The sequence below is a fragment of the Aythya marila genome (assembly GCF_965140915.1).
Source record: "Aythya marila genome assembly, chromosome: 20".
Taxonomy (NCBI): domain Eukaryota; kingdom Metazoa; phylum Chordata; class Aves; order Anseriformes; family Anatidae; genus Aythya; species Aythya marila.
This window is the reverse complement of record NC_139061.1, coordinates 6,075,878-6,095,367: the sequence shown is the minus strand read 5'-3', so window position 1 is coordinate 6,095,367 and position 19,490 is coordinate 6,075,878. Positions and strand designations below refer to the sequence as shown.

The window sequence follows — 19,490 nt, the reverse complement described above, 5'->3', positions numbered from 1 at the left end:
CTGAATTAAAAACAAGTTCTCTCTCCTGTTTGTTTGGTTTTTTACCTTTTCCAACTTGCATCCTCTCTTTGAGGCTGCTGCAGGATTTGTGGTCGCAAATGCACAAAGCCACCAGCCAGGGAGGCTGCACTTGTCCTGGGGGCGCCGTTCCCTGCAAGTACGACGTTTGCTTTCCATACGGTTCGGTGGATGTTGACCCTTAAAACACGACCTATTTCATACCCATAAAACAAGGAGAAGCTGATGGATTTCCTTCCAAGCCCCGCTTGCTTTATTTGCCTTAGGTGATTAGCTAGGATTTGCCTTCCTACAAATAGTTTGGGTTATTAGGGGGGGAAAAAAAAACAGTTGAGAGCAAAAACTATGCTCGCAATGGTAAACAGAGCTATTTCTCAGTAGCATGAAAACATAAAACAGTGAGAGATGCTCTAGGAAGCCCTAAGACAGATCATCTTAAATGGGTTTTGGCATGCATCAGAGCAGTTATTACAAATTAGCACGCAGCCAAGGAGAGCGAGCCCCCAGTAAACCACACTGACGAAGGGATAAACTGGGGTTGGAAGGGAATGGCAACAAAATAAACCCACTCCCCCTTTGTTTACCTGCAAACACGAAATGCAAAATGCTCAGCAAAGAAATATTTGCAGAAGGGAAGAGAAAGGTTTCAGCACTCGGGTCCCTCCTTACCACGTTAAATGGCTCAGTAGCATTTGGAGGGGTGAAGCCAAAAGCATGATGCATTTGGTGGTGACTTTTTTTTTTTTTTTCTAAATCTGGAAGACTGTGACTTTGTACATCTTTGTACGTGCAATTATGTGCATGGAGCAAAGCATCCTGGCTGCTGGCGGGCTGGGTAGCGGGGCAGCCTCGGAGCGGGGACGTCCCCTCGGTGCCCAGGTGGCACCCGAACGGGGCACTCAGTTTGGCTGAGCAGGGACAGAGATGATGGAGAGCAGCCTGACCTCCTACAGCAGGATTCTGGCGTTCAAAGTGGCCTTGAGCTGGCCCCCGGGCTTGTCACCAGCCAGTTTTGGGTGACCTGTGCCCTTTTCCTTGACACCTCTGTAATGACTGCAGCCCCGCAGCGGGCTTTCCCCGCACCCTGCTCCCCGGCCCCAGGCTTTAATAAAGCCAGCACTGCCGAATTTACGATGCCTTCCCTTTTGATGTAGTCACGAGGAGCTGAGGTCATCTAATGGGTTTCTGGTTTTCTTTTTTTTTTTTTTTTTCCCCTCCCCTTTCAAAGCACGGGGCTAACTCGCAGCCTATTGTTGCGTGCAGACATCTGCCCGGCAGCCACCCCGGCGAGCAGCGCCAGATTTGCCTTTTGAAGCCCTGATGGAGTTTTCTCCAGCAAATCGACCTCCTCCTGCGGGACCAGGAAGGCTCCAACCCCCCTGTGTAATAAGAACGAGGGTGTTCCCATCAGGGCTCCCCGTTTCTGGGCTGATCCCCTGGATCCAACCCCAATTCCCAAGGCCAAGAAAGGATCAGCTAGAATAGAACGAAGGTCTCTTCTCTGAGAAGAGGCTTTTACCTTCTTACAGGAAAAATGCATTTTTTTTGGCATGGGAAATTCAGATTTGGGATTGCTGACCCTTCTCTCAGCATGGCTCCAGCGGCGAGCTGACCGCAGAGTCTGTCCCAAGCTCTGCTTACGTCCCCTTCCAGCCATCCACAGAGCAGCAGGAGGCTTGAAATTCAACAAAAATAAACCAGCTCCCAACTTCCCACTCCACAAGGGTGCTTGGTGGTGAAGTCAGCTCCGGGGGGTGCAGGATTTGGGCCACGGACCTACAAACAGCCAGTGAGACCCTGGCAGAGCTGTCAAAGCACCATGCACCACACCGCTCCATACAAGCACCACGAGGCTGCCTGCAAAAACATCCATTCAAAATTTTTTAAACCTTTCAGTCTGTCCAGAAGCTCTTTATGGACTCCTAAAAGCTGTTTTAATGCAAAAAGGGGAGAGGTGAGAGCTGCTGCTGGCAGCGCTCAGGCCATGCTGGCCATCCTGATGCAGGACTGAGCACTCACCTAGGACAATCAATTACAGGGTGATGAAGACCCCAGTAATGAAACCCTGCCTTGACCTAGCCTAAATTAGGAGCTGGTGATGCTGCTGCAGTAGCAGAGCACCGAGAGCGGAAATTTGTAGAAATGAAGAGAAATGGAAACCAATTTTGCAACCCAGATACCACCATAAGAAGTCCTCAACACCTGCCTGGACGAAAGGCCAAAGTGCAACGCGTCGAATTCGGTGTTGACACACCGAAATGAAAAGCAATGTACAATGGGGCTTATCAAAAGAGCCAGGAGTACAAGATGAATGGGATCGCAGTGACTCAGGAAGTTATTCAGGAAGATTCGGGAGTAATATTACACTTGGACTTCGGAGAAGCAATTAAAAAAGGCAATAAAATTCGAGGTGATAGATGGCCCTGAGGGGAGCATGTGAGATAAAGGGAAATTGCAGAAAGGAATATAAAAATCTGGTGCGAGATATACTGGAGGGCACCCAGCTTGGCTCCGGCAGCAGAGGATAAATGAGCAGCAGTCAAAATGATGAGGGGAATGGGGGGGGATCAGCAGGGGCCTACACCCTGTGCTGCAATGCCCAGCCCCATCGTGCTCCCAACAGGGTTTTCTCACCCCACAGACAGCAGCAGAGCCACGAGGACGGTGCTGAGCACAGAGCTGTGTATTGTGGGATCCATCCTGATGGCAGAAATCACTGCAGTGCTGGGCAGGACCCTTCTGATCACCGATCCCCCTGGCTCCTTCCACCAGCTGCAGGTACGCTGCAGGGAGATGGGTGCAGGACATGGTGCAGTGCCTCCGTGTCACCTCGCACCACAACACCTCAGCCACTGCGTCTTGACAGCCCCAACCTGCCCCCGGTGTGCAAGCCACAGCAGCAGGCACTTTTCGGGAGAAATTGCCTTGGGAACCGCAGGTCGGAGCCCGGCGCCTGCTTTTGCTGCTATCTAAAGGGGAACGCTCGCCGTTCGCTGGACTCCGGGGTGAAGCCAGCAGTAAAACATTTGGTTATTTATGTTGCAGATGTAGGACATCACGCAGGATTTTCCCAGCCCAACAAGTCTCCCGCGGAGCCTGCCTCTCAGCCGCACCGCGCCGGGTCCCACGGGAAGCAGAGCTCAGCACACTCGCTATTTCTGTCGGAGGCGAGCAGGAGCGTCTCCAGGACAGCGCCTGGAGTATTTATGTGGTTCTCTGTGGGTTCTCAGACCCTCGCCACAACCCCTGGGAGCCTCGTGATGTGCACAGGAGCCTGGGAAGGGGAGACAAAGTCCCCTTTGCATCAGTGCTGGTCACTCCCTTCTGCAGGCAGGCACAGAAATGTGCACCTCAGGGCAAGGACACGGCCCTCAGAGCAAGTCTCACCTTCAGCTCATTCACCTTGTAGGCACGAGATAACCTGGGATTTTTTATATTTTTTTTAAATGATAAGATCACTGTCATAAAGCAGCAAACAAGGTCAGCTCTGGCAAAGCGCTCCCAGCAACAGCAGCGGGATGCGACGAGGCCAGGAGGAGCGGGATGGTCTCTGCCAGTGCTCCAAGAGGATGCAAAAATACAAACACAGGCACGGGGGCTGTACTGGGGTGTTCCTGGAGAGCCAGGTGGAGAGAAGAAAAGGGAGAGAAGCAGAGGAATCCAGAGGTTTAACAGATCCTAATGACTGCAAAACTCTTTGAAGGTGGAAAGGGTGGGAGAAAGGCACAGTGTCGGATCATCGCTCGCTGAACTCTGGCCAGAAATCACAGTCCCTGCCATTTGAGAGCCACCACCAAGCATCCTGCTGGCAGCCTTCCTATCTGCAAGACCTTGGTTCTTTGCATTTCACGGATCCTTTTTGCCCAGCAGAGACAGAGCAGCTGTGTCACCTCTGTGAGGAACCCCAGGGAAACAGGACACGGCGCACCCCTCAGCTCCTCTCGCTCCATCAGCCCTTTGTCCTTTTGGGGTCCTAGCCCACCCCAAACCTACAATCCAGCAAAGAAGCTGAAATTTGGGGTGCAAGCCAAGCAATAGATTTTTCTTCAGGTTTCAGTGCAGTTCACAGGACGGGGCAAAGGCAGGATTTGAAGGTGACCACACCACTGCATGACCCCAGACAGCCACCACGCAGTGCCCTAAGCTCCCTGCACCCCTCAGCAGGACTCGCTCCTGAGACTCTGGGAATGCCCCCATCTCTCCCCATTCCCCAAACACTGGGGAGCTGCCCCTGCTTTTGCCCCTGAGATGGAATCATGCCATTTTTTAGAGCATCTTTCACCCATTTGTATGAAAACTGAGCAGGGCTTTTCTGCCTGGCACCTGGGATCTGAGTCGGATGTGCCCGTGACCTGCGGCTGGGCAGATTCCTCAACGTGCCATCAATTTCTGGCATCATCAGCGAATCCTCCTTATTAAACCATTCATTTCTGCACACCCGCATTGCCAGCAGACCGCTTGCTTGCCTGGCGTTCACCCTCCTATGAATTAGGCTGGGAGCAGATATTAAAGCTTCCATCCACGTGTCTGAATCACTGGGACAAAACCAGCGAGCAGGGAGCTCCCTGCTCCAGCCGTGGTGCACAAATCCCACCACGCACTCCATGTACATAAACACTGCTCCCACGAGGAGGCAGGGAATCAATACGCTTCCTTCCTACGGGGTAAATTATCTTCTGATTAAAAGCTCAATGAGCTGAACTCAAATGTCAATTACCGTCAGAAAACATCAATAAAACATGTTGTTACTGTTTAATGAGGTACCTGTTTCTTCATCCGTCGCTTCCCTCGGGGACACTCGCTTGGTTTTAGCAGGTTTTAGCTGAGAGGCTGCCCATGCATGGGCAAAGCTCCTCTGCCAGGAACAAAACAGAGGTGACATCGAGCCTGGAAAGTGGTACGAGGCCACACACCCCCACAGGACTCAATTATTTCAAATTATTACCCAGCATATGGTATTGTTCACAAAATAGTCTGTGAGCTTGCCAGCTCTAGCAAAACAAGCTCAGCAAATGGTTTCTTCAGTTCATCCTTCATCACGTTTTCTCCTGGCTATATTCCTCATCTTGGGATTCTCTGGGAGTGTGGGGCTGGATCAGACAAGGTCTGCTTGACCCAAACCGTTTTTGTGGTGTGGATTGCATGAGGATGGCTCTTCGATGTGCTTCCCAGGTGACTTTTTTTTGGAGGGAGCGATGCATCGAGGAAGAGGCTGGAGACTGAGCTCAAACAAGGGTTTGCTGAGCCCAGAAAGATATCAGAGTCTTCTCCAAGAGATTTCACCAACATTAGAAGGAGCGTGACCAAGAGCAGAGCATCTCATGGCTTTTCTTCTTGCCCACCCTGAAGGCGAGGCCACCACGAAGGTGAGAAGAGCTGCTCTGCCCAACCATGCAGCATCGATGGGAGAGTCAGAGGTGGACACCCAGCAGAGGCAGCTTGGGTCTGTATCATCTCCTACTGAGGTTTTCTCTAGAGAAGTTGGGAAGAAAACCAAGGAGTTGGGGAAGAAATCACTGCCCTGGTGTTGAGAACTGGTGGATCCCTCCAAAATGCAGCCACAGACCTTTTCCTTCTCTTTTTGGCATTAATATCCTCACGCTGATCTGTCCCCTTCTACCTCCTCTTCTGCTTTGGATTCAACTCTGAGGTTTAATTCAGGAGCTTGGCAACAGCTGCCTTCTGAGAAAAGGAGGGACATTTGCAAAGAGCGCACCATGAAACATCTTCTCCTGCTCTGTTTTTTTTTTTTTTTTTTTTTTTAATGATCTGCTCCAGTCCCAACCTGGGTGACGAAGGCCCCTGCGCAGCACCTGACATTTTGGAGGCTCTGCAAAATCTGCCTCTGAGACGAGAAAATCCGTCCTGCGGCATTTAGGAGGGTTTGCAGATGCTTGCACAGCCTTCAGGAAAGGTCGCCCTGTTATTATGGGAACCGAGCTAGGGGCTTGTTGGCAGTTCTGCCAGCCAGCATTGAGATTTTGGGTTTAAGCAACCCAAAGAAGATAAAAAGATAACAATTTGACAAAAGTCACCCTCACTGAGCTGGATGGGCCCCAGAGGTTGAGAAGGGGGAAACAATATGGAGTTTTTTTGTTTGTCTGCTTGTAAAAACCTCAGTCAGCAGTTGTTTGTTCCCATACAGCCCCCTTCTTCCAGAATGGTGCAGCTTCAGAGACTTCGAGATTAGAGGTTCTCCATGGATTGCCCCCCACGTGGTATCATTGAGGGAATCGGGATGTGAAAGGCTCCTCTGTCTGTGCACGCTGCTGTGCCTTCGCCTGGTCCCCACACATTTGGATTACATTCCCTGGATTACGTTATAATCCAGGGAATTCTTCACATCACTGGTAACAGCAAATACCGGGGGCTTCCCCCAGCTCTTCTGCACCCAACAGGCTGAAAAATCACGTGCTGGATTTCCTTCAGAGCCACAAGAGGTACAAAAGTCTGTAACAGGGTATCTGATTTTCATGAGGCAAGGCCAGACATCTAAGACAAGCTAGCCAAAAAGGGTGGTACCTCATCGACCACCTCTGAGAGGGGAGTCTATCTCGTATAAGGTGATAAACTTCAGACAGGATTCATCTACTTGGCATTTTATATATTTATTTTAAAAGGACAGGCACAGCCTCCCCGGGTCCCTGCACCACGAAGCGTGGCACTATAAATAAAGGGTGCAGAGAGCTGAGTGCCAGAACCTGACTCACAGCCCCAGCAGTGACACCAAACCCGCTTCCCGGCCACATGCAGCTTTCGGACAGGGGCGGGTAGCATCCCCTCTCCTTCTGCATTCCCACTGTAGTTAAAAAAAAAAAAAACATATCAATTTTCCCCAGCAAATATGCTGGTAGTGGTGCCATCACAGCCCATCTAGCCCTTACTGTGATTCACTTTCAGTCTTAATATTAAAGAAACTGCAAAGAGAAGGCTTTGGCGCAATTTTCCCCGTGTTTCCAAGGCACTCCGTTCAGCTTTAGCTCATGCTCCAGGGCTTCCGAGAACATCTCTCTTTTTGTAAAGAGCAGAGGGCACGACACTTCCAGATGGGGAAGAACCAGAGCTGGCGTTAGTGGAGCCTGAGCTTCTCAGCCTTTTTTGTACTGCAGGATATTTTAATGTATTGCAGATGTCTAAATAGCCATAACGAGTTATCTTCACACTTGGAACAAGACTGGCAAAAAAAACCTGAGCCATTAATACAGAGCACAGTTGAATTAGCTGAATCCTCATCACCCCCTTTGCTTTTATATCAGGTATTTGGGGTTTTAGAGGTTTTTGCCTGAGCGTCCCCCAACGTGTCATCGCTTCGTACCTGTCATTTCAGCTTGTCCTGCTGCAAAAATAAGTGTGATGTCAGAAACCTGGAATGATAATTTGAATTCAAGAGCAAATTCTAACACACATGGTTAAGGAGCTGGATTATGAGCTTGGTTTTGGGATAAAGGCACTGAGCTAGTGGTCACGGTATCCTGGTTATATTCACCCTGTATAAGCTGAGCTTATTAATACAGTCTCAGCCACGTGTCACAGCACACAGGGCTGTAAATAAGAGGAAAAATGCTCATGTTACTTTCTGTACAGCTCCATCAGAAATTACATGTTTTAAAAATGCAGGGCATAAAAACCTAACATCATCTGTAAGTCAAATCCTTATCCCCCAGGGCTGAAGAAGGGTTAGAAAGAGACCTTTTCAACCAGGTCATGCTAACTACTTCATATATTTTTTTCTTGCTTTCATGGGTGACAAGCCATATAATCAAACCCACGCTGCAAACCTGATCAGTTTAGAGCTCAAGCAGGAAATCTGAGCCAGGACCAGAGTTAAGCATGGGTTCTCAAATGGCACAGAAGTGAATAACAAAATAGGTCTTTGCTCTATCCACGTCTACATGGGCAAACCCAGTCCTGCGTCCCAGCCCAGCACATCACCTCTGCATTTTCAGTGAGGAGACAGAGGACCACATTACCTGTTGGACAGTTTTTATGCCAAGCTGTTTGCCCATATCCAGTACCCTACAAGCAAATGGGATTTCATCTTCCACCTGTCTTCTCAGTGGGTTGCAGAAGAGCAGACAGGCCAAGCTGGGCTTGGGGATGGGGTTTTGCTCAGCTGCTCCACCAGCCCTGCCCTGGCCACCACTGGCAGAAATCTGCTGTGGGAAGGGGATGAGCAAAACCAACATCTCACTTTGCATTGACTGTGGACGAGCTTACACCTCCCTGGCTGCTCCCCAAAACCTGTAGGAGCTGGAGCAATCAAGCGCCCCAAGCCTGCAAGGGGAAAATGCCTTTGCCCAAAGCTTCACTTTCTGCTCTCCCCCCAGCCCCGCTCGGTGCTTATCCCACATCCAACAAGTCCTCAAGCAGGGGGAAAGCCTGACTCACTCGCTATCACGGTCATCAGTCATCCATACATGTGGCTGCAGTCTGTGGAAAAAGAAACCGCTTTAATTTTCCAATAGTTTATAGCCAGATATTCCTGCTGGCAAAAAGAGCTGATTTTTTTTTTTTTTTTTTTTTTTTTTTTTGCAGGGGGCCCTTTGCTCCTTTTGCATTTGTGTCTTCAGCTCCTTTGCCTGGAACACCCCTCACTGCAAATTTAAATGGCTGTGGGGAAGATGTGGGGCATGAGGCAGCTCATTCCCATACCACGTGGCTTTGTTCGCCTCTACATTTTGTCCCTTTTCCCCATTCAGAGGGCAACCCTGGACAGACAGACATCACACCAGGACGCCCAAAGCACCACAACCACCTCCTTAACCCAGTGGGGACACATGCTGTGGTGTTTGGCAGTGCCAGGGCTCCCTGCCATGGTGCCGGAGAGAAACAGAGACTGCAAGATAAAAGAGAGCCCCAGGGTCACGGCTGTGGGGAAGGAAACACTTGTTCAAATGTCTTTGATCGTATGCAAGCGTCGGTAGAACGGCATTATCCATCTGTACTGAGGGGCTGAGTAACCCCAAGCACTTGCAGGTGACCTGGAGAAGGACAACACTGGGGCTCCTCTCACAAAAGCCACCCAACCTCGAGCACCTCGGGGAGGCTGGGACCTCATGGGGCACACGGCCCAGCCTCTGCACCAAACACTCAGGTGTCCCTACGAGGGCTCACCCAATTTCCGAGCTCGTGCTCATTCAAAGCACTCCAGCCGCATCCGTCACAAACTGGGTTTCGTGCCTCGCTGCTGGTTTGAATTTGCTCGCTGGAATGAGCATCCCCGGAGCTGTGCTGAGCAGCAGCCACGTCGGACAGCTCAGGCCAGCTTTTCCTGGCCCTACAGAGCACTACGTGTTTACCCAGCGCTTGGAAAAACCATTCAGCTTTTATTTTAGCTCGGGGGAGAAGCCAAGGGGTCACCTTTAAACTAAGGTGGTATAAATAGAGGCTGAGTGGAAAGAGCAACATACAGAGAGCCAGGGAAGAGCTCTGTCCAGGAGGAAAGCGAGACCCCATCACTCCCAACTATTTAATAGCCACCAGGGTCCACATCAGCCCTGCTTTTTCCACCTCCTTCTAGATGTGGGCAAGTTCACAGCTACGTCATCCTATATATTCACGTGGATTCGTGCCCCAGGATGCAACAGCAAACCTTTGGCAGGTTGAGCGAAAGCCAAACCTTCGGCAGCGCCCCTGGCCCAGAGCTTTCCCCTGCTCTCATGCTGTGCTGCCAAGTCTCTGCCAAAGAAACTGGGGAAGAGCAAAAGCTCTGGGGGAAAGGGACTGGAGGCTGGAAAATAACCCAGGTGACTCAGGCATGCAGCTTGACGGGGGACAAAAAGCAACTTGGTGTCTCAGGAAACCACAGCCAAGCACCAGGATGAAATTATTTTTCACCCAGCATCTTGAGCTGCCAAACGAAAGACGATTTAAAGCCCAGCCGGTGGCACCCAAACCCTGAGCAAGGCCCAGCAGGAGCTGCAGCACCATCCTGCTCTGGACTCGCCGCCTGCCACCTGCACAATCCCTGCTCTCCTCTCCAAGGCAATGCCCACAGGGGATGCTCTGGGGCTTAGCAGCTGCCTGCAAGACCCCAGGGCTCCGTGCTGAGCTGCACAGAAACACGGGGTGACGTTTTCTTTGCTGTGTGAACACAGCTGTCACCGCTCGCACGCTGGCCACCTGTCAGCATTTACTGCAGCAGCCTCGCTGGGGATGGCTGGCACCAAGAAGCCACCAGAGCCACTGCCTGGAGGGGTGCAGACCCCGAGGGATGATGAGGACCATGTGCATTCAGCAAGCAGCATCTCATGGGGACAAAGAGACCCCGTGCTGCACGGGCTCCTTGCAGTTCAGCAGCAGAAAGAACAGAAAAGCTCTCGCTGAGTTTGCTGCCTCCAGGAGGAAAAAAACATCCAACAGACCCCCCCTCTGCAACCAAGTCCAAGGATATGGAGTGCAACAAGCAGACTCTTGGCAGAAATTCAGAGGCCTGATAAGCTTGCTGGGACCTGCAGGAGTATCAAGGCCCCTCCAGGAGCATCAAGGAAAATATCAGGGCTGCACAGCGTGGTCCCCAAGAGGGGCTGGGTCTTGCTCTGATGTCCCCCCAAGCCATGGTGCTGCTGCCCCCCAGGAGGGGCACAGGAAGGGCTGCACCCTACATGTCACAGGAGATGACCCCATCTATATCAGGTGTGAAACCTTCCTGATGTTGTGTTCCTGGTGCTCCTCAAACAGAGCTCCATCACATCTGTATGTGAGCAGAGCCAAGTGCAGGGTATGGGGGTGGAAGGGCTTCCTCTGGAGCACAGGGAGCTTTTTAGTAGCTTACGGGTCCCAGATGGCAAGTTCAGGGAAGCCACAGTGCTCCCACACCCCCAAGGAAGCTATTAGGATGGAGCCGTCCCACCAGGAAGCCCTGTAAGCCCTCCTTTGTGCTCACCAGAAAACAACGCTCAGCCTCTTCCTACAACTCCATTGTTTTAAATTCAGCTTGAGTCCCTGACAAGCAACGTGCAGGGGAGAAGAAAAACACAACTGTGACAGAGGAGCCTTCAGCTCCCCCCACTGTGCTCTGACCTGTGTCCAGACCAGATAAGAAAAACACTGACAGAAATGCCTCTTTAGGAGCAAACACTTTAAGGGGAGTTGAGTGAGCATCACTCACCACAGCTCTTGCTCAGCCTGCACAGCATTTGGCAGAAGCAAGCAATTTCTTCTGCAAGGTGCGTGTTTTAGCTGTTTGCGCCCAATTCATCTTTGATGCACAACATGTCTCTGTGACTGCAGCGCCAGGACACAGCACACAGAGCTGTGCCATCCTCCCAGGCTCACAGGAGAGCGACTGCAGCACAGGGGGACAGGGAGATTAAAACATCCCCCGGATCTGATGCCACCTACGTCTGCTGCAATCACTGCTTGGTAGCTGTTGGTCTTCCCCCGTTCCCTCTCCTCCTTATCCAGTGTGTTTGGAGCTATCAGACATCTCACACCACTCTGAGCCTACGCTGCTCTGAATCAGACACCAACAATAGTGCTGATTTAAAAGGAAAGCCTGGGGAGAGAACAAACCCTAATTATCCAAACAGCCAGTGGCCACGATGCAAAGTCACATTAGCTGTGGAAGAGAAGAGAGCCAGCCTGGGATTTCCAAAAGCCTGTATGCTGCTGTTGATGCCAGGGAGCAAATGAGGCCAAGAGTTTTGAAATCCCCCATCTGCATGAGGCTATGCTTACAGTGAAACCTGCTCACAGCAGAGCCCAACCAGCAGCCCACAGAGGCTGCATTTTTTTTTGGCAACCTGGCCTTGCAGGCACAGCCAAGGACTCCCTTGTCATTTGGGGTCACAATAAATATTGCACAAGGGCAAGGAAGGGTCTGCTGTCCTTGCAAGGCAGAAAATGTTCTAACACGGCAAGTTTGTTAACGTAGAAACAAAAAGCCAAAGAAAGCAGAAATAACGTGCAAAACTAAGTGCTACAACCCAAAGTACTCACATTAGGTTAATGTCACCAAGATAGCTGAAAAGCCCAATATCATGCAGTCTAACCATGATCTCTGAGCATGTCTCCTCTCTCCAAAAACACACTAGCATCGCAGTAAATAGGAAGCCTTTTGCCTTGGGTGAAGCCCTACGCTCCCAGTGGAGCTGTTTCCCAAAGCAGCACGGTTACAGGATGTGACGATGCCAAGGTACCTACCGGCTTGGGGCAGTGGATGTACCTAGCGAGGCTGATGATCAAATCGTGAGTGATCGGATCCACCAGGTTTCGAAAGCTGGCGTATCGGTAGAGGACATCATCCAGAGAGGTCGACTCCATTCCTAAGTCCTGCAGGAGACAGGGTAAAGGAGCAGTGTTAGATGTGCTACTAAAGCTAGTGGCTAGCACAAACCTTTTAGATTAGCCTGCAGTGGTGGTCCCCACGAAGAAGTCAAGAAGAAAGTGATCCCCACCACCACCCAACACAAGGAAGGGACACGTGAACATGTCACCCTGGGGAAAGCAGCACTCCTTGTGCTTTATCTGCTCTGCAAAGAGGCATTAGGGCTGCAGATCCAACACCTCGATGCCCATCACAAGCCAAAAACCCAGTGAGCTGACACCAGGTGTGCAACAAGGTAAAATCATAGGTGACTCCAGCAAACACAGACACTTGGCCGGTGTGAAACTGGAACCAGAGAACAGCCATAGCATAGCCGTGCTCTGCATCTGCTGTGCATAAGGAGGAAGGAATGAGCCTCAAATTGCAGAAGGATAAAGCCAGGGGCTGTGGGGATGGTGAAGTGCTGGAGCAGACTGGCTGGGGAAGGGGTGGAGGCTCTGCCGCTGGAGACTGGATAAGGAAGTGTCAGGAACAGTTTCGATCGAGCTGATCCTGCCCTGGGGATGGGTCAGACCTCCTGAGGACCCCTCCAAGACTATTTTCTCTGATTCTCAATCCTGAGACATCATAATCTGAGGAATTTTGGCAGAGAGCTCGTCATTCTGTGAAATACATTAGCGCACAGGGACGAGGAGAGGAAGGGTTATATGTAGTGTACTCCGTTTACTTCAAATATTTCAGCTCCACTGTAGTTTTATTTCACAGCAGCAACTGATCAGGGGACAGGATGGCCCTCAGATGAATGTAGGTTGCAATGAGGTCTGACAGCCACCCCACAGCATAACCCCATGCCAGGGCCAGTGCAGCAAGCAGACATGACTCCAAGACCCAGCTGACACCACAGCTCCAGCAGAGCTGGGCTTGATTTCTAGCCCGGCCTTCCTGAGCAAGCCTTTTCCCTTTAGCCTTTTATTTTTGACAGCAATTGGCTGTTCCGTGTCACTCCTCACAAGCCTGTTTTCTCTTGTGAAGAGTGAAGCCCAGAGGCAGCCCCTTCTATTTGGCCCAACAGGATTTAGTGAAACGACGGCCTGTAGGTCCTATTCACCTCTCCTTTGGGCAACACGTCCATCTCCCCACAGCAAGGACAACACCATGGCTACCCCAAAGCATTTACTTTCCAGATGATGTCTACGAGGTTCAGCAGGCAGGGACACACCACTGCTGAGAGCGGCCTGCCACCCAGCCGCGTGTTTTGGCGTGACAGAGGCCCTGCGCTGCCAAAACCTCGTGGCAGTGATTAACGGGCAGCCAACGCTGAATTGGTGGAGATGTGACTTGACGAGGAAGAACTGACCATCAACATCACACCAGTGTGAACCTTTCTGTGCGAAATCCCCACCCCTGGCCCTCCAGGCCCTCACTGGCAACGGGAGATGATTTGTAAACTGGTGGGCTGGCCTAGTTCTGAGCTTTTCCTGAGCCAAAATACAGCAGAAATGAGGAATCATTTCAACTCTTCACCAAAAGTCAGGCAAGTGATGAAGTTTTCTGATGCATATCTCCACCAACACTGAGGAAAATGTTTTTTGATCCCTGAGAAGAGCCATGCTGGAGATTTGTCCACAACCCCATTAAATGCCAAGTCCCCCTTTCACATAGCTGGTGGCACCTGGCATGGAGAACGCTGTGATGTTTGAACACACACACACATCTCTGGGGGTGGAAATGCCTGCAATTTGTAGCCAGCTGGCTTGGGGCAGGTAGAGACCTCCACATGGCCCTGGTGCTGTCTCCCTACGTATCCCATACATAGGAAACCATAAGCCCACAGAGACAGCCCCATTGCCAACTTGCCCTCCCCAAATTTCCTTCCTGCCACCCCCAGAACTAAGCAGCTTGCCAAGACCCTTAAGCTCAGTGCTCATAATCCACCTCTCCACATGCATCTGGTGAATTCTGGAGGAAAGGAAGCGGGGATCCCACATCAGGGCCAGGGAAGAGGCATCCACCCTCGTGGCTTCCACACTGCAGCATTGGCACACGTGAGAGCCCCGACAGGCTGAGCCGGAGCAGCAGGTCTGGGAGCGACCGCAGCCGAATTTTGTACAAACCAGAGCAAAGAGATCTGCTGGTGTTTTGGGTGCTTAGTGTCTCGAAAGGAATGCTAACAGGTTGATGTTAAAATCTTTAACCCCGTGCAAGGTTAAATGTCAGCTACAACAAACTACCCAGGGTGGTTCAGCCCAGCGATGGCTGCACTCCCAGGGATTAGTGGTGGTGCCAGCAAAGCAAACCGGGTCCAATCCTACCAAGAATTTGAGGCTGGAAAGGGCTGAGCTGCAAAAACAACAGGGAAGTTTCAGGCAAAGAAGAAATGAGCAATGCCAGAAACATGCCTGGAGGAGAAAGCACACGGTGCTCTGGTCCTCTTGGGGAAAACCAAGTGGCTGCAAAGAAAATCCACAGGATAGGAACCCCAGGGCCAGGTGCTGTTGTGCCAAGCTGGGAAAGCGAAACGTGAAGTTATTTATAAGGTGCTGGTAGCAGGAAGGTGCTATTTGACCCTGTGGGAGTTGCAGTCTGGCTAAGGCACTCAGTAAAAATTGGAAAGTGCCAGACACACATCACAAGGCTGGGGTAATTTTATTCACGATCATCCTGCAAAAATCTGTCCTTCCTGGCTCTCTTCTTATTTACAGTCTCTACAAATAACTTGTTATTTACTGAGCATTTTGCACTTCTGCAGAACTTGTCATGTGAGGACATTAGAGCATCTCACAAGCGCAAATTGCATTTATCACCCACAACCACAAGCACTTGCACTTAGAGATGATGTATTTAAAAGGAAAGGATCCCACCAAGGCATTATCTCCCTTAAAGAGCTAAGCAAAACAGCTCCATGAGATGCTGTAAGTCCCACACGCACGAGGAAGAAGCCCATCTCCAATCTGTGTCATGGATAAGGCAATGCAGAGTCCAGGCCTTGCTCTATAAATGCAACTTTTAAAGTACAAGTGCAGAAGGGTTGGGTACAGCTGCTTCTGTAGGAAGCCCAAAATCAATCTGGCAGTAAGAAAACATCTTTACTTGGTTTAAAAGGAAAAAAAAAAAAAAAAAAAAAAAAAAAAGAGAGAGAGAGAGAGAGAGAAGAAAAAAATGAAAAGAAAAAAAAAAAAAAAGGGAAAAAAAGATACTCACAGACCTAAATAACCTTGTTACTGCTAGGAGTATCCCTCTGGCACCAAGTGCAAGGCTTTGCCAATGGCTGCAGACACACTGTTTGGTACAGAAGAACCCCAAGCAAGCCAAGGCAGTTGGAAACCCACATGCATGGGGCTGTTCACCCTCCCCAGGACCACCCAAAAAAGCCCCAGAACAACAAATCCAAGTGGCCACAAGAATCAAGCAACCAAGGCTCCAATTGCAAACACACCTTGTTTGAAAAATAAAGCATCCCTATCTATTTACAGTCTATCCCACAGCTTCTACCAAATTGACACTTAAAATAATGAATTCATCTGAGGGTCGAGAGCTGGGACTGAGATGTCTGCATGCACAGAGCTCCCCAGGAGCAGCACTGCAATAGCCGTGTGAGCCCAGCAGTGCTGCTCAAGCAGGTTTGGTTTTAATTAGGCTGGAGAAACTATCTCCATCCTTCAAGACTTTTTCCTCTTGTATTTCGGCACTGTGTGGATCCACGAGTGATTGCGCAGAACTGGGTGGGTTCAGGAGCTTGGGCTCCTTTTTAAGAGGAAAAAAAAGGGAGAAAAAGCAATCCTGCGGTTAACACAGTGCAGGGAGACCCCCAAAGCCAGCTCCCACTCTACCAAGGAGAGAACACCCTCTCCCAACAGCAGCGTGGCTGTTACCTGCCCAGTCTGGTAGAGCTGAACATGAGGATTAATCTGACATGAGGTCAGAGCTGGATTTGGCCCACGGTCATATAGCATCACTGGCAAACAACACGCAGTACCAAAGGGGCCGAATATGGGGCTAGGCAGGAGTAATTCCACGCACGCAACTCTCAACACACCGGGATCTTTCAGGATCAAGCCAGGCTTAGCATCTTGCCACCTCCCTTCGAGCATCTCAGAAGTCTGACAGTTTTCAGCTAAAATTCAAATATAGAACCAACAAATCCGAGAACGTCTCTCTCCTGGGAGAGCTCACATTTTTCACAGGAAGCTTCCCCTCCTCCCTCCCCGTAAGCGTTCTTCGTGCACAGATGTCTTTCTCAGCTGCTCCCTAAATCTCTCTGCCACACCAGCATCGTCTCTTCCCACCACATGTAATATTTTAAAGCCACTCAAGACTGAAACTTGTTCGAGGCCAAGCGATGAGCTCATCTGCAATTTAATAACTTCGCACCAGCTCAGGCTGTCAGCAGCAAATCGCAGATCGCGAGCTCTGGAGGAAACGCCCAGCATCTGGCTCCAATCTCTGTGGGATTTTACAGCACATTTCCTTTCCCCGGAGGATTCTTACCTGGACAGCAAGCATAAAATAGGAAAATAGGTGTATGGGTTAAAAACAATGGTATTTATGAGCTGGTAAGACCACGGCTGTCTCAGTGCTGGCTGGAGGGGTGTTTGTCTAGTGTGCACCCAAAGCCCTGTATGGGGCTGTGATGGTTTGGGGAAGGTTTGCATCAGCAGAAGGGGAATGTCCCTGCATCCCTGAGCTGCCCCAAGCCCCTGGCATCCTCAGGGGTGCCAGCAAGAGAGGACCAGAGATCTCAGTGTCTCCGAGATGCACATCCTGCATGATGCTGCTGCACTGATGCCCAGGTCAGACAGGATTTGGGATCAATGAGACAAGCAAGCAGAGAAAGCTGGGATAATGGAAAGGGCTGAAAGCATGGTCCCACTCTGCTCTTCTTGCTGCTCATCCTCCCTGCCCTCAGCCATGCCCTTCCTGCAAGGTATCTGATTTGTTTCTAGGTTTGGGAGGCCAGGAGAAGGCCAAACCCTCGCCAGTCCCTGGGGACGGCTTACCAGCTGGGGGCAAGGATGGAGGGATCACAGCCCCCTGCCACCAACCACCTGCATTCAGCCTCTGCAGGAGGGGTCTCCTGCTGCAATGCAAACATAGTAGATTTCCAAAAAGATAAAAAAGAAGGTTGTGAAGGAAGTAGAGATTTAACTCAGAAGTCCAGCAGGAAGAAGCAATGCCTCCCTCCACAGCAGCCAGCAAAGGAAACTTCCTGGGCACAGCCAAGAAAGGCACAAGAGTTATTTCCCAGTTATTTTGGGAAAACAGCAGCCAGGCACGGGTGCAGCCACAGACCTCAGGGTCTGGACTCTTTTGTGCAAGAAACAACAGGAAACAACCCAGCTCCCCAAACCCCTGCCCAAACTCGGGGCTCACCACTGACTTCCCCAGGCAAAAACTACATGAGCAATGCCATTTTCCCAGTGCAAAAGGAATAAAAAAAAGGCAAGCAAGGCATCGGGAATCATATCCCTAGCTTATCATTCCCTATTGCTGGGCACAAGGATTTTTTAGTCCCTCTCTGCTGCCTGTCAGGAACTGCAGCACAACACCAAGAGCCCAGCAATCGGCTCCCCGCGCTGCATTTCCATGAAAGCTGGCACCATGCGATGCTCCCCAAGCCACCAGGAGCCATAAGCAGCGGAAGTCGGGCACATTTTCTCTTATTAAACTATTTGTCACTGCGCGCTGAATCACAATTAGAGGAAAATTCAGCAAGTCTGTGTGAGAAGCCAGGCGATAGAGCAGGGCGCTCTGTCGCTGCTTTTATGAACAGGGAGGGAAGGCAGTCACTGGTTGCCCAAATGAGGTTACTGTGCAAAACATCGCCCAGAGCTCCTTGGGTCTCGGCTGCTCATAAATATCCCCCGAGCTGCTATTTTGCCCAGCACCTCTTCCAAAACTGGTTCTTATCCACAACCAAGAGCCAGAGCAGCATACCGGATCGCCAGGAGGCGAGGCTGGTATTGTAAACAAGCATCAGGCACGGAGGAAGAGAGGGATTAGTCCTGAGTGCAATCCATCACCCACAGCAACTCCTCTGGGAGAGGCGACTTCATGAGGAGGGTATCTGCAGTGAGTGAGGCTGGACTGGAGACAGGCACGGGAGATGTGATGTGCTCCGCAGCGCAGGGTGTGCACAGGCCATGGGGCCGCTCCACAAGGGAGGATGGATGGAGCTGCTCGGTCCCATAAAACACACTACTCCTTGCCTTTAATCCTTAGGATGTTCGGCTCGATTGTCAGAGTCTGGTTGAGGTTTGTAAGCCAGAGAAAAAGCGTGTGTTTACGGATCTGCCAGCTGCAATCTTCCAGGCCTGGCCACAGCCCCTGGAATCAGCCCCCACCTGTTTTGCATGGGATCAGCCCTCCTGAATTTGCTTAATTGCTAATTAGTTTGGTGCTGCCTTACTTTCTGCTGAAATAAGACCAGGAAAAGTAACTGGACGTTGCTGGAGGGCAGATGATTGTCTGGATGCCCAGCACCCCATGTCACCCACAAACACCCCTGTAACCAGCCCAGAGACAAAGGTGGCAGTCCCCAGCCCAGGCAAACCAGCAACTGCTGCTGTGAATTTCTGTTTGTAATCCCCAGGATTGGTGCAAAACTGGAGTTTTGCATGGGATATTTTCTGTTTAGGAGAGTAAATACTGGTCAGGAACTGCTGATCGCACACTCAAGCCTCAAGTGAGGGTACATTTAGAGAAGAGTCAACGTTTAAGGGAAGAAGTAAACGTTTGCCTGGCAGATTGACTCAAATAATAAATGGTGGCAGCCCAAACCCCCTCCAGGAGGCTGGAATTTTGGAAACAGAGAGAGATGGATTAATGGGCAAAGATACGATGCTGCCATCTCAATAATAAACAACTAGGAATAAGAGATTGGAAGAAGAATGTGCCTCGTTTATTTTAATCTGTGAGGCAAATGTAATTACCCCAATTGGAGTTAGGCCAGGCCGCAGCTCGCAGACATTTTCAGAAAGGTGCCTGTGGATATTTAATGGGAACAGATAGCCCCCCACCTTTATTTACAGAGCCGGTGGGATCCCAGTACAGGAAGGATTTAGAAACACTGCCTGGGGAAGGGAACTTCAGTCTCCGAACAATTTAGACAATCTAGGTCCACCAATGCCTTTAACACACACGTTTGTCTTAAGCTCACAAAATAGTATTCACACATCCCTCCTAAAGCAGGAGGAGCTGCCCACAG

The 19,490-nt window shown here is 50.6% G+C and overlaps 1 protein-coding gene across 1 annotated transcript in view; it reads right to left on the bottom strand.

Annotated features, from left to right (window-relative positions):
* Nucleotides 1–19,490, bottom strand: part of LRRC75A (leucine rich repeat containing 75A) — a 66,641-nt gene that overhangs the window by 28,875 nt on the left and 18,276 nt on the right. Inside the window, exon 2 of the mRNA XM_082776416.1 lies at nucleotides 12,163–12,291. Within this exon, the coding sequence (XP_082632542.1) occupies nucleotides 12,163–12,291 (129 nt within the window). The remainder of the gene's footprint in view (nucleotides 1–12,162; nucleotides 12,292–19,490) is intronic.